Below are 11,590 nucleotides of genomic sequence, written 5' to 3' on the forward strand. Positions count from 1 at the left end.
GCCTTGTCGAATTGAAAGTGCCTAGTACTGTACTACATACTGCCTAGTAGGACCGTATTCTGCCCACTTTTAAAAAAAGCACGTGAAATAGCCTCCTAAACATTTTGCTATGATAACGTAAGCATAATAAGAATCAAACTCTGAATCAACATGTAGCCAATGCTACATTTTTCTAAATGTCATAATCATTTGTTAAGTATTCATTACTTAAATTAGCTCATTGTTTTTTTGCATTTAATTATTACCTTGTTTAAATGAATACCTTTTTTGCTAACTAGGATTTTGTATGTACATTTCTGAAATACATAACTTAGACAGAACCTCTGATAATAGATCACTCTAAATTGTAATGTGGACGTGCACTTTCTGTAAAGCTGCTTTGAAATATGTAGATTTTGAAAAGCGCTATACAAATAAATGTGAATTGAATTGAAATATTACGATGATATCATGGCAAAGTGCTTGAAGAGAGTACTCTGAAAGAGTACAGGGTATTATATGTTTCCTACATGAAGATGTCACTGCTGCTTTATTTTTAATCTGAATGTAAGCTTGATAGTATAGCAGATAGAACGTTTGCATCAAATATAGCCTCAAATTTGCGTACTTCTTTGGGTTTAAATCCCAGGTAATATCTCAAATAACCTGCCTAATTTTTTAATGAATTGTAAGGATGTGCCACCAGGATCATGTGATACATTTTTTTGAGTAGGTAGTACTTATTTTGAATAAGTAATTACTTCACAACCACTAAAGAAGTAGCCTACGTTTTATATAAGGTGTGTAGTATGAATGAATCTGGCCGTAGGCCTACTACCTTCGCCATGATGTCATTATCATGTGACCTACCAGCGCTTTACTGCCATTCACAAATCCTCTCCCGTGGCCTCATGGGATAGTATAGTGTCCATCGTATGCACACTTCAGAATCTCACCGGAAGTAGGAGGTTACTTAATTCGGACATACTTCTTTTGTCACATACTGTTTTTCACCTGTTATATAATAGGTAGGTATTCGATTTCACATTCAGCCATTGTTCTTTTTTTTTTTTTCATGGATGGTCCACAATTGCCCACATCTGCATCCGTTTAATTATCTTCATTTAGATAGCCTCAGATGACAATGACAAATATGAACACAGCAGAAGTTTATTAGGATAAACACAAAACACGAGTGCTTAACTGTAAAATGATAAAGACAAGTTTCACATGTAAGGGTCAAGCCTGTTTCAGAAGGTTTCATTTTATCCATGATTAAAAATGTGTGAACATGATTACAACTCATATTGAACATACTGAACTTCTCACTAAAATATGACACGGAAATCCCATCCTTAGAGCTCCCAATGGAGTTAACAGAGAATTATACAGCGATGAGATTTGGCTAGACTTTGAACTTCCGAGTCTCATTCAGCTCGTTGTGTGTGTGTTGTAAGTTGCCCTACAACAATGGCGCAAAGATCACAACTCACTTGAACAAGCAGCATTCAAATTAAGTAATAAAAACATCTAATATTGTGTGTTACACACCTGCAAGTGTAATTGGTGATCGAACAAACAACAGCTTCCTGAGGTTTAATGCGATTGAAGTCAAACAGCTAAGTTCTGCTTTTCCCAAACACAAATACAGGCATAAATAAAAGCAACAACATAAAATTACACAAAATAAACCCATCATTCTCTTTAGAGCATTCTTCTTATGAAAATACAGCCTGATTTCTCACAATGCATCATATTTTAATCATTGCGATTAAATTAAGGCATAAACTGTGTAAATGCAGCACAATCCCTCTTGAGACGTACAGTATATGATGTCTTTTTTTAAATAGGCCTACACTTCCTGGTCTCATTGTGAACGATTCATCAGTTCACATTATCCCAATGAAAACTGGACTTTATTTAAAGTCCATCTGTAGTCAATAATTTTATCCCGTAAAACTAATCTTAGATCACCAAAATCACATACTTAAAACTTTTTCCTTGAAAAAAAAAATTCTTCATGCATTAAAATAGCTTGAATGTAACACTACACCCTTGCCTCATTTAGTATACGCGGTATTATGAATATGTAAATGAGCCCCGCCTCCACTCACTCACGCCAGCTCAGAGATCCACTCGTTGACGATCACACGTTGATCTGATTGGTTACAAGGTAGTTTGTGAAGTCAGAAACACCAGTGATTTCAAACTGTGTCTTTGGTTCACTGCAGTTTTAAGGAGAAAATACTCAGCAATGGTGTCGACTTATGAATTCACACATGGTTTGTCTGAAAGCATATTAAAAACACCACATAGACATATAAACAACATTAAAAGCTTGATTTTCACCACAGGGGGACTTTTAAATATAACTTGCTCCACCCCTGAAACAACGTCCCTTTCAGGTGGCATCACTGAGCCTTTTCACTTTTAAACCCCATCCTACTTTCTTTTTTTTACTTTGAATACATGGCGTTCCGAAAGTTAGATTTCATGCAATTTCTTGCATGACCGCTGTTGTGTCGCACCGTAACAGTCTGACACTGTCTACACTGAATATGTCAAAGTGAAAGAATTAGCGTGTGTGGAGTACATCAGCAATAGAACATTTAGTCAGTCAGTTTACTGTGGTTGTCTCTTCGGTATAGACAGCATTACTGATTATAATCAGCTCTTTTTTCTTTTGCCGCGTTGTTTAGTGCCTTTCGTGCCCTGAGTAGACACAGCGGTACAGTTCACTTTAGGGTCATTTATCCAAGACCAGATCTTTATCATGTCCTGTGGGCTCCTGGGATGGACTAGAATCAAACTTTGGTAAGCACATAGATTCTCTCTGTTCTTCTCATCAATGTCAAAGGTCTTAAATCCCACGTGTTTCTCCGGTACCAGTCCCAGTCTCTGCAGACACATCCCAGTGTACACATCATCAATCGGGTACAACGTGACCAGACGAGAGATCTTTCTTAGCCGCAGTCCCAAATTTCCCGAATACAGGTAGCCTCCTCCACCCGCGTACGGAGGGTAGCCCCCCAGAAACACACTCTCCGGGATATAATACTTGAGGTTTCTGCTCCGGTGTGGGCCGGCATTGGTAATTACGTCACCAATAAAAAGATCCTTAGTGCTGGACATCGAAAAGTTGCCTAGGTAGGTCAGAATATGGTGCGTGTTGACGAAAACGTCATCATCGCCTTTGAAGACGAATTGAGCAGAAGCGCAACGTGTCCCAAACCACTCCAAAAAAAGGATTTCTTTCAAGGTGAGATTGAAGAACGAGTCCCGGTAATCCCATTGCACAACGTCGCCGTACAGCGCCGCTTCGTGCTTGACCATATCCGACAAGTCCGGGAAGTGATCCGTCGCAGTCGTGTTCCCAAGTAGGAAGACAGTGGCGATGCGCCGCCCGTCGAGGAAACCCGCGCGACCCCATGATTCCCGGATGGCTTGCCGTCGGTCGAAATGTGGCGCAATGGACTTTATCGCAAACAAAAGGTACGGCGGTTCAGAACACACTTTGGGTGCGTCAGTTATCAACGGGTACGACCTACATCCCATGTACAATAGGAAATCCTGGAATCGCTGTGGTAGGGAACTGAAGTCCTCAATCTGTGTCAGCACTCTGCCGTTTGGCCGGCACGGACTTGTGCGATTCAGCCAATGCGGGATTCCCCGAAAGTCACGAGGAGGCTCGCTGCCATTCGCAAGGGGCAGGTAGTAGATGTCGTCCAAACGCTCCTGCTCCCGATTCCAGAACGCTTTACTGACTTTCGGCTTCTTCCAGAACACTTTAGGCATCATTTTCTGCCGCTTGGAGAGGACCTGCTCCTTCCCGTAGCTTCGGGACACTTCCACCATGATGTAGATGAGGAAATTGGCTAACATCAGCACTCCGAGCATCTTAGTCCTATTCCAGTTGCTATTCATTTTGAAGATGCCCTCGCCACCTATAGACACAGAAGGAGATTCATTACCTATTGGGATACAGTCTGGAAACAGAGGTGTGAATGGTCTACAGAAAATGCTGGAGAAAGTGGGATGGGCAAACCTCAATGAACTGGAAAGTGGAGGAATATGTTAGTTATGTTGGATAAAAAGTCAGTTAGTAAACCTCAACCATGAGAGTACTTTGCAAAACCTTTACTGATACGGTGAATTAAAGGGATAGTTCGCCCAAAAATGATATTTAGCCCATGATTTACTCACCCTCAAGCCGTTCGAGATGTATATGTCAATCTTTTTTCAGACGAACACATTTTCAGTTATTTTAGAAAATGTCTTAGATCTTTCAGTGGTTAGAATGTGAAGCAATGGGGTCCAGCTCGTTGAAGTCCGCAAATGAGCATGCATCCTTCACAAAAGTAATCCATCCGGCTCCAGGGAGATAAACGAAGGCCTTCTGAGGGTAATCCGTGCGGTTTTGTCGTAAAAATATACATATTTAAAACTTTATAAACTAAAATAACTGGCTTCCAGTGGCGGTCGGCGCGCGTTCATGGAGATGGAAGCGTTGTGACGTAGAACGAGCGTGACAGCGCAGCCAGAGAGCAGAGCAAAACAAAACTCTACGTTCGTTCTACGTCACGACGCTTCCTACGTTACGTCCTACGTCATATGCCAGCTTCCATCTCCGTGAACGCGCGTCGACCGCGACCGGAAGCCAGTTATTTTCGTTTATTAAGTTTTAAATATGTATATTTTTACGACAAAACCGCACGGATTACCCTCGGAAGGCCTTCGTTTATCCCCCTGGAGCCGGATGGATTACTTTTGTGAAGGATGCATGCTCATTTGCGGACTTCAACGAGCTGGACCCCATTGCTTCACATTCTAACCACTGAAAGATCTAAGACATTTTCTAAAATAACTGAAAATGTGTTCGTCTGAAAAAAGATTGACATATGCATCTCGAACGGCTTGAGGGTGAGTAAATCATGGGCTAAATATCATTTTTGGGCGAACTATCCCTTTAAGACTCTGTTTACTGAATGACAGTGTGTTAAAATCATAAATATAAATTTTGATCTGTGACACTTACATACTTGGTAATAAATCTAATTTATTTCCACAAATGTAAGTGGCCAAGATCAAAATTGAAATTCATGCATTTATACACCAAGGACGATAATGGTAAAGTTTTAATAATCATTCTAATTCTGAGAATAGGGAAGTCCTCAACAATTTTTGTCCAGCTGATGAACTATAAAAACATTGAGAGTCAATCAGAATCACATGACTTTAACGAGATTGAGCATTTAAAGCAGCAGTATGCGCTAATAATTAAGAAGACAAAGTTAGAATCTCAAAGGGTTCTATCAGGTGCTTCATATATATATATAGAACCTTTTAGGGGTTCCATCATGGAATCGTTTTATGGATTAAGTTTTAATTAACATTTTTATATTTAATTACATTTTATGAATTAAAATTTGTAAACATACTTTACCACAAGAAAAAATGTAAATAAATAACCCATTAAAGATCTCATATTCCCCAATTGTAAGTCGCTTTGGATAAAAGCGTCTTCTAAATGAATAAATGTAAGTGTAAACATGAAGACATTTCTCCTTATATAGAACTTTTTTGGCATAAAGGGTTCTTTAAAATTGAGTCAAGAATCCTAGGGTTCTATATAGAACAGCACTGAACCTTTATTCTAAGAGTCACTTGTCTTTATAATTATCGTTCTTGGTGTGAACAGACCTTTATTGTCTTAATGCAGGTTCCTGTTTTTATTAGGCACAATTCATTACATTGCTGCATGTTATTTCAAATGAAAAACAATGTCACCCTAATAAAACGACTTTCTCCATGCCACAAATTGCTCTTATTTTAATTTATTAATCTTTTTTACAAATGGATTTGATAACCAGAACTGAGCACTAAAAGTTTATGGTGTAGTGCAGCACATTATTATACCTCAACCCAAAAAAGAAGCATGCTCATGCAAAAACACACACACTAACCACAACATATTATTAATTTTTCAAAAGGAAGGTGCAAAGAGCAACCTTTCATTGTAAATTTTAGTAGACAAGTAAAAAGAACTTCCTGGAATGGTTCATCCAGAAATGAAACTTGTCGTTGTTCACTCACCCATATCATTACAGCTCTTTTCTACATATAGGCAAAAGTGCAATAGAAGAACCATTTTGGGTTCCTGCAATTGGAAGGTTCCATGGATGTTAAAGGTTCTGAATGGAACCATCAATGCTAATAAATAACTTTTTTAAGAGCATATTCACAAGCCAAAATTGACAATAAAACTAAATAATTAGGGATGCACCGATATGAACATTTTGGCCAATACCGATAATTCCTTATATTTAAAAGGCGATAACCGATATATTGGCCGATAAATCTAAATCCAAATTTTTACATAATTTTTGAGAGCCTGATTACAAAAACAAAAGTCTCACCATTAGCAGCCATGTCCCAAGCACACAATTATAATGCTCTCATTATGATTTCATGCAGCCTAATAGCATTAAAAATTAACATATATCGGCCCGATACCGATATGGTGACCGATATATCGTGCATCCCTAAAAACAATAGCACAATTAATGACTTTTGAGGTCAAAATCATAGCATTGTGCATGAAAAAGCTCAATTTAAGTCTTTCGACACACAAAGCTGAAGGCTTTCAGAAGGCTCAGAATAAAAACTATTCTTCTGTGTACCACAACAACAGTAAAAACAGCAGCAGGTTTGAATGACATAAAGACGAGTAAAACAGGACAGAATTTTCATTTCTGGATGAACTACTTCTTTAAGAAAGCGTCAGCTAACACATAGATGTAAAACGTTAAAGTAACGGTTGGTCCGTGACTCACAGCGAGGGCATCTGCAGGGTAAGTCTAGGGTGAGATCCATGAGTGAATCCGGTGGGAAGCGTCCAGGGTTTCTCGTCCTGCGACTGTACCTGAACAGTAAGGGATGAACCTGCTGCATATCAGCCAATGTTTCATACCGAAACCAAGGTCTCTCTCTATCACAGTCTCCACACCATCCAAACATTCCCCTTTCAACCTGTTTTCTTCCTAATATCTGTCTTTCTTTCCTGCTCAAGCTTAGTGTTTAGCGTCACCCTGAATTTCATGTAATGTCACATGCTTCCTTCTCTCATTCCTCAGACACATCATGTGTTCCTCATGACACCAATTACAGATGTGCAGCGTCAGACTCTCGTGTAGCCAGACCTTTGACTATAGCTCTGGTGTTCAGTTTATTTTGCCTCACTAACCCAGGAAGAGACCGTCTGACTGGCATGTTAAGCAATCGATCGATAGTTTAGGGATGGTTTATGTAGCTGCTAAGCAAAATAGAGGCCAAAAGACTGTATGACGAGCCTCATGATATTCAGCCTCTGAACATTTTCAAAGATTTGACGTCAGCTTGTCATATTTTGCCTGCAATACGCATCAGATAGCATAACGTGGTGTGCCGAAGACTGAACTCGAAAATATTTATTGCAGGGCAACAGGTCCATTTTATGACTGCAATTTAGACCTTTTCCCAGCATGACATTACCTACACTCCCACAGGGAAAACTTTCCACACTGTGACTCAATGCTATCACTTCTCTCGGCTTTTAACAGTTTGTTGGTGCAAGAGCCCATTAGCAGAGTCCAATCCAGACACAATCACACTCCCTCTCTGTCGGTTCAGCCCTCTTCTTTATAGGCCACATGCATGTTTTGTGCAGCATTTGAGAGTGACTAACACATAAGTGACTGAGCAACTGCTAGATTGGCAATGGAAATAAGAATGCAACAGAGAAAAAGAAAAAGAATTAAGAAAATCTGTAAATTTTACATCAGAACTAAAATGTTTTTAGGATGCAATCACTTTAAATGTGATGTCATACTAAAGTGTCACACACCATTACAGTACACACATATTAATCTCCTAAAATACAGTTTTTTTAAACAAACTACTTAAAGGGGTGGTTGATTATGATTTCACTTTTCTAACTTTAGTTAGTGTGTAATGTTGTTGTTTGAGCATAAACAACATCTGCAAAGTTACAACGCTCAAAGTTTAAAGAAAAGGGAGATATTTTCTTTTAAGGACTACAACAAACAGCTGGTAGAGACTACACCACATTCCTCCCGGGTTAGTGACATCAATAACCCTAATATGTACATAAACCCCGCCCCTGGGAAAGCGATTTATAGATTATCATGACAGAATATGTTAATCAATGACTAGAAGATAACTACACATAAGCTACATCAATTCATCAACTAAACATTCAGAAATGTCCTGTTGCATTCTACGTTGTCACTTCTTCTTGAGTCTCTCCATCATTGTCCGACTCCTTTTTGAACATAAATGGCTAAAAGTTTCAGTGCATGTCTGTGTGAGGTAAAAGCACACAAGCTGTTGAAGCTCCGCCCCCTGTGCCGGGAGCAGCAGCTCATTTGCATTTAAAGGGGCAGACACAAAAATGGTGCGTTTTTGCTTACTCTCAAAAATATCTATGGGGTATTTTGAGCTAAACCTTCACATACACACTATGGGGACATCAAATACTTATTTTACATCTTGTGAAAAGGGCATTATACCACCCCTTCAAGTATTTTGTGATATAGGCTACTTGTGATATCTGTATATAGAATGCGTAATAATTGCAATGTACCACCATTTAATGCTCTTTAAGTTGGCATGCACCTGAAGCTGGTTAGTCTTTTCTTCTCTATTGTGAGTGAAACAACAAACAAATGTAAACAAAGAACAAATGCAGGGCAGGACTTGATTTTGTCCATCGGGAATTGATTGTATTATTGTGATTTGCTATTGGTCAATCACATGTGAGTGACAAGTTGCACCAACAGGTTGTTTGTTCGGACTACATTTTTTATTTTATTTAGAGTGCTTCACTGAATCGTTTAGACCGAATTCGAAGTTAACAACTTGGAACAGGACAAAGAAAACAAAAACATTGCTACGTAAAGGCTAAAAAGGAGAAAATGTTGTTTTCCTTTAGACATATTTGTCTCTTTCTGAAAACTGTGATTTTAAAGGTGTAGTTAACATCCTGAAGGCATAGGCTAATGCTTCACTGTACTGTAAACAGCAATGAGTAGTGTGTGTGTGTGTGTGTTTGTTTGTTTGTGTGTGTGTGTGAGTGTGTTTGTGTGTGTTCATTGGATCTCAGAGTACACACATGTTGACACTCCTGTCATTACGAGGACTTTCCACAGGCATCATGGTTTATTTGCTAAAGCTCAGGTAGCCTATTTTTGTAAACAGTGTTGAAACTGTGAACGATCCTTAAAGCAATAGTTAACCTAAAAATGAAAGTTCTGTATTTTTTCACCCTCGTGACATTTTAGATACATATGGATTTTTTTCCCAGCACACAATTTTTATTTTATTTTATTTCAACAGATAGGCCTATCATTTCTTTACCGTGGGAGAAACCAGGAAAAGCCAAAAGCAAAATTAACGTGGTCCCTATCAGTGGCGGTTCTACATTGAATTACACCCTGGGCGAGACCCCCTTCGAGCACCCCCGTTCGCCCGTGCCAAAAACCGCTACTGGTCCCTATCTTATCAACTTTATTCAGCCATATAATAGCTTTATGTGAGAAACAGACTGAAATTTTTACCCAAAATTTCAAATATGGTGAAGGTTGGACATCAATAAAAAATATTATTGATTCTCAAGTGTGTCATAGCCAAATTTCCTGATGTCCAGCGTGCATAATTTTTTTCCACATATGGGTCATACAGATTATGTTATTATAGGCATAATATGCGGGTGGGGCGGGAGGGACACGTCGTGATGTCCCCACCCCTTTTTGCAAGGGTTGATGTTGTCCCCAGCAATTTTTTTAAACATCTCGCTTCACAAAAATACCTAATGCAAAACATACCTATCCAGATGACGTTCATTTATAGATATAGTAGATGTAAGAACGAAACTATCATATTAAGCATGAGTTCTCAATGCACTGTTGAAATTGGTTTCTGGACATCGTAATGTTATTTTTTATTTTATTTATTTTTTTACAACTAGCATTGTATTAGCAACATTCAGTGGTCACTGTATAGATGTCAAAGGATCTATGTAAAAAGTCTTTAATTGTACTTTTGTCTCCCACAAAATAAACAAACAAACTCATACAGCTTTGGAAAGACAAGATGTGAGAAAATAATGATAAAAGTTTCATTTTTGGAGCTGGACAGATAGATAGATAGAAAACAGTTAGAAAGATGACAGACCGATAGATAGATAGAAAAAATATTTGTTTAAATTAATAATAATAAAACGATAAAACGTTTATTTCCCCTTATAAATATCAGGGTGGTGAAAGTGACTAACAGACCTACCAAAATTAAAACATTCATATGTAGTAGGCTATATAAGATCCCCATCGTTATTTTTTAATTCAGTAGACACTTTCTATCTATTTAGGCATTTTCTTTGTCTTAACTCGTTACTCTTTATCTATTCTGATTTACCTGTACGTGTAGGTGCGTGGCAGTTGCGACTCTTCTCACCTTTGTAACAGCGACTCACTGATGTTTCTTCAAAGAAGGGACATTTTCCTCTGTCCTTTGCCCGTAGTCCACCGAACGGAACCTCTGTTGTTTATTTCTTTAGTAAACTTGAAAGTCCCGTTTACATGTAGTCTTCCATGCTAGCGTGCCAGAGAGCGGTAACGCATGTACTCGAGCAGGTCAGAGTCTCCTCACGCGCGAACCCCTCTGACCACGGCCGCGCGCACGGGCACGGGCACGCACGTGCACAGGTTTAGCTCTGCCAATGCCAATTTTGTATAATCTCACAAACAGAGTTAAGCACGGGGAAAACGCCCGTTACTATTTGCAATGTGCACAAATTATGTTTTGCTTTACATGCATGTACAGATATCAACAGGTTTGGGGGTGGGGTTAGGGTTGAGACTATATCATCACTTACTTATAAATACCACGGTGTCTACAAGATGTCCTCTACGAATGTCTGTGTGTGTGTGAGAGAGAGAATTCCTCTAAAACTTGCCTCAGGGTAACAAACCCATATTCTTCACCTCGAAAGCACATTATGCATAACAATATATTTACTTTATGTGTATGTTTGATAACCCCATTCAGTTATTTGAACTTATTTCATACCTTTAACTCCTTTGTCGTGACCACTTTGGGATTTTTGTGAGATTTGTGAGTTGAAACAAAGGTTATTTTCAAGTTGAGTTTACTCATGTAAGACAGGTCAACTTTCATTTCTAAGTTTAACCAATTGGAAATGTTTTACATGCAAAAAAAAAGGCCAAAAATGAAGGAATGACATTTAATTAAACATTACAACACTTTTTCTTTGTCACACTATACGCCCTATAGTATTCCTTTTAAAATATTTTCTGCATTACGTGGAAAGCTGCAGTCTGAAAAAACATTTGATAATCTATTGATTTTTCATAATTCACTTAAATGGCTCTGTTACCTAAAAGCAGTGGAAAATGAATGCAGCCACCATAAACAATATTGCAGTTATCATGTCATTTTATTTATTTATATATTTCCCATTATTAACATATCTGTCCTTTCAGTATTTATACCTTTATAAAAGCAAATTTTATAGGCACTCAATTTCACTACAAAT

At 38.4% G+C, this 11,590-nt stretch overlaps 1 protein-coding gene across 6 annotated transcripts; it reads right to left on the reverse strand.

Annotated features, from left to right (window-relative positions):
• Window positions 1-1,135: 1,135 nt before the first annotated feature.
• Window positions 1,136-10,865, reverse strand: b3gnt2a (UDP-GlcNAc:betaGal beta-1,3-N-acetylglucosaminyltransferase 2a). 6 transcript variants are annotated; one of them, XM_084401690.1, is made up of 3 exons: window positions 10,489-10,865; window positions 6,813-6,921; window positions 1,136-3,923 (listed from the first exon to the last, which is right to left on the reverse strand). In XM_084401690.1, exons 2-3 carry the CDS (start codon window positions 6,850-6,852, stop codon window positions 2,647-2,649), a joined length of 1,317 nt encoding a protein of 438 aa, XP_084257816.1. In that variant the 5' UTR covers window positions 6,853-6,921; window positions 10,489-10,865; the 3' UTR covers window positions 1,136-2,646. The 6 variants fall into 6 exon arrangements, with proteins under 6 accessions (XP_084257816.1, XP_084257815.1, XP_084257818.1 ...); XM_084401689.1 differs by having other exon boundaries at window positions 10,450-10,827; XM_084401692.1 differs by having other exon boundaries at window positions 6,813-6,901; window positions 10,489-10,697.
• Between the last annotated feature and the right edge of the window lie 725 nt (window positions 10,866-11,590).

Source organism: Rutilus rutilus (genome assembly GCF_951802725.1).
Source record: "Rutilus rutilus genome assembly, chromosome: 2".
In the NCBI taxonomy this organism is placed as follows: domain Eukaryota; kingdom Metazoa; phylum Chordata; class Actinopteri; order Cypriniformes; family Leuciscidae; genus Rutilus; species Rutilus rutilus.

Coding starts and splice junctions, on each gene's coding strand:
- b3gnt2a (XM_084401690.1), bottom strand. CDS start 6,852: ATGGATCTCACCCTAGACTTACCCTGCAGATGCCCTCGCT. Junction 3,924..6,812: donor ACCCTGCAGATGCCCTCGCT/GTGAGTCACGGA, acceptor CTGTGTCTATAG/GTGGCGAGGGCATCTTCAAA.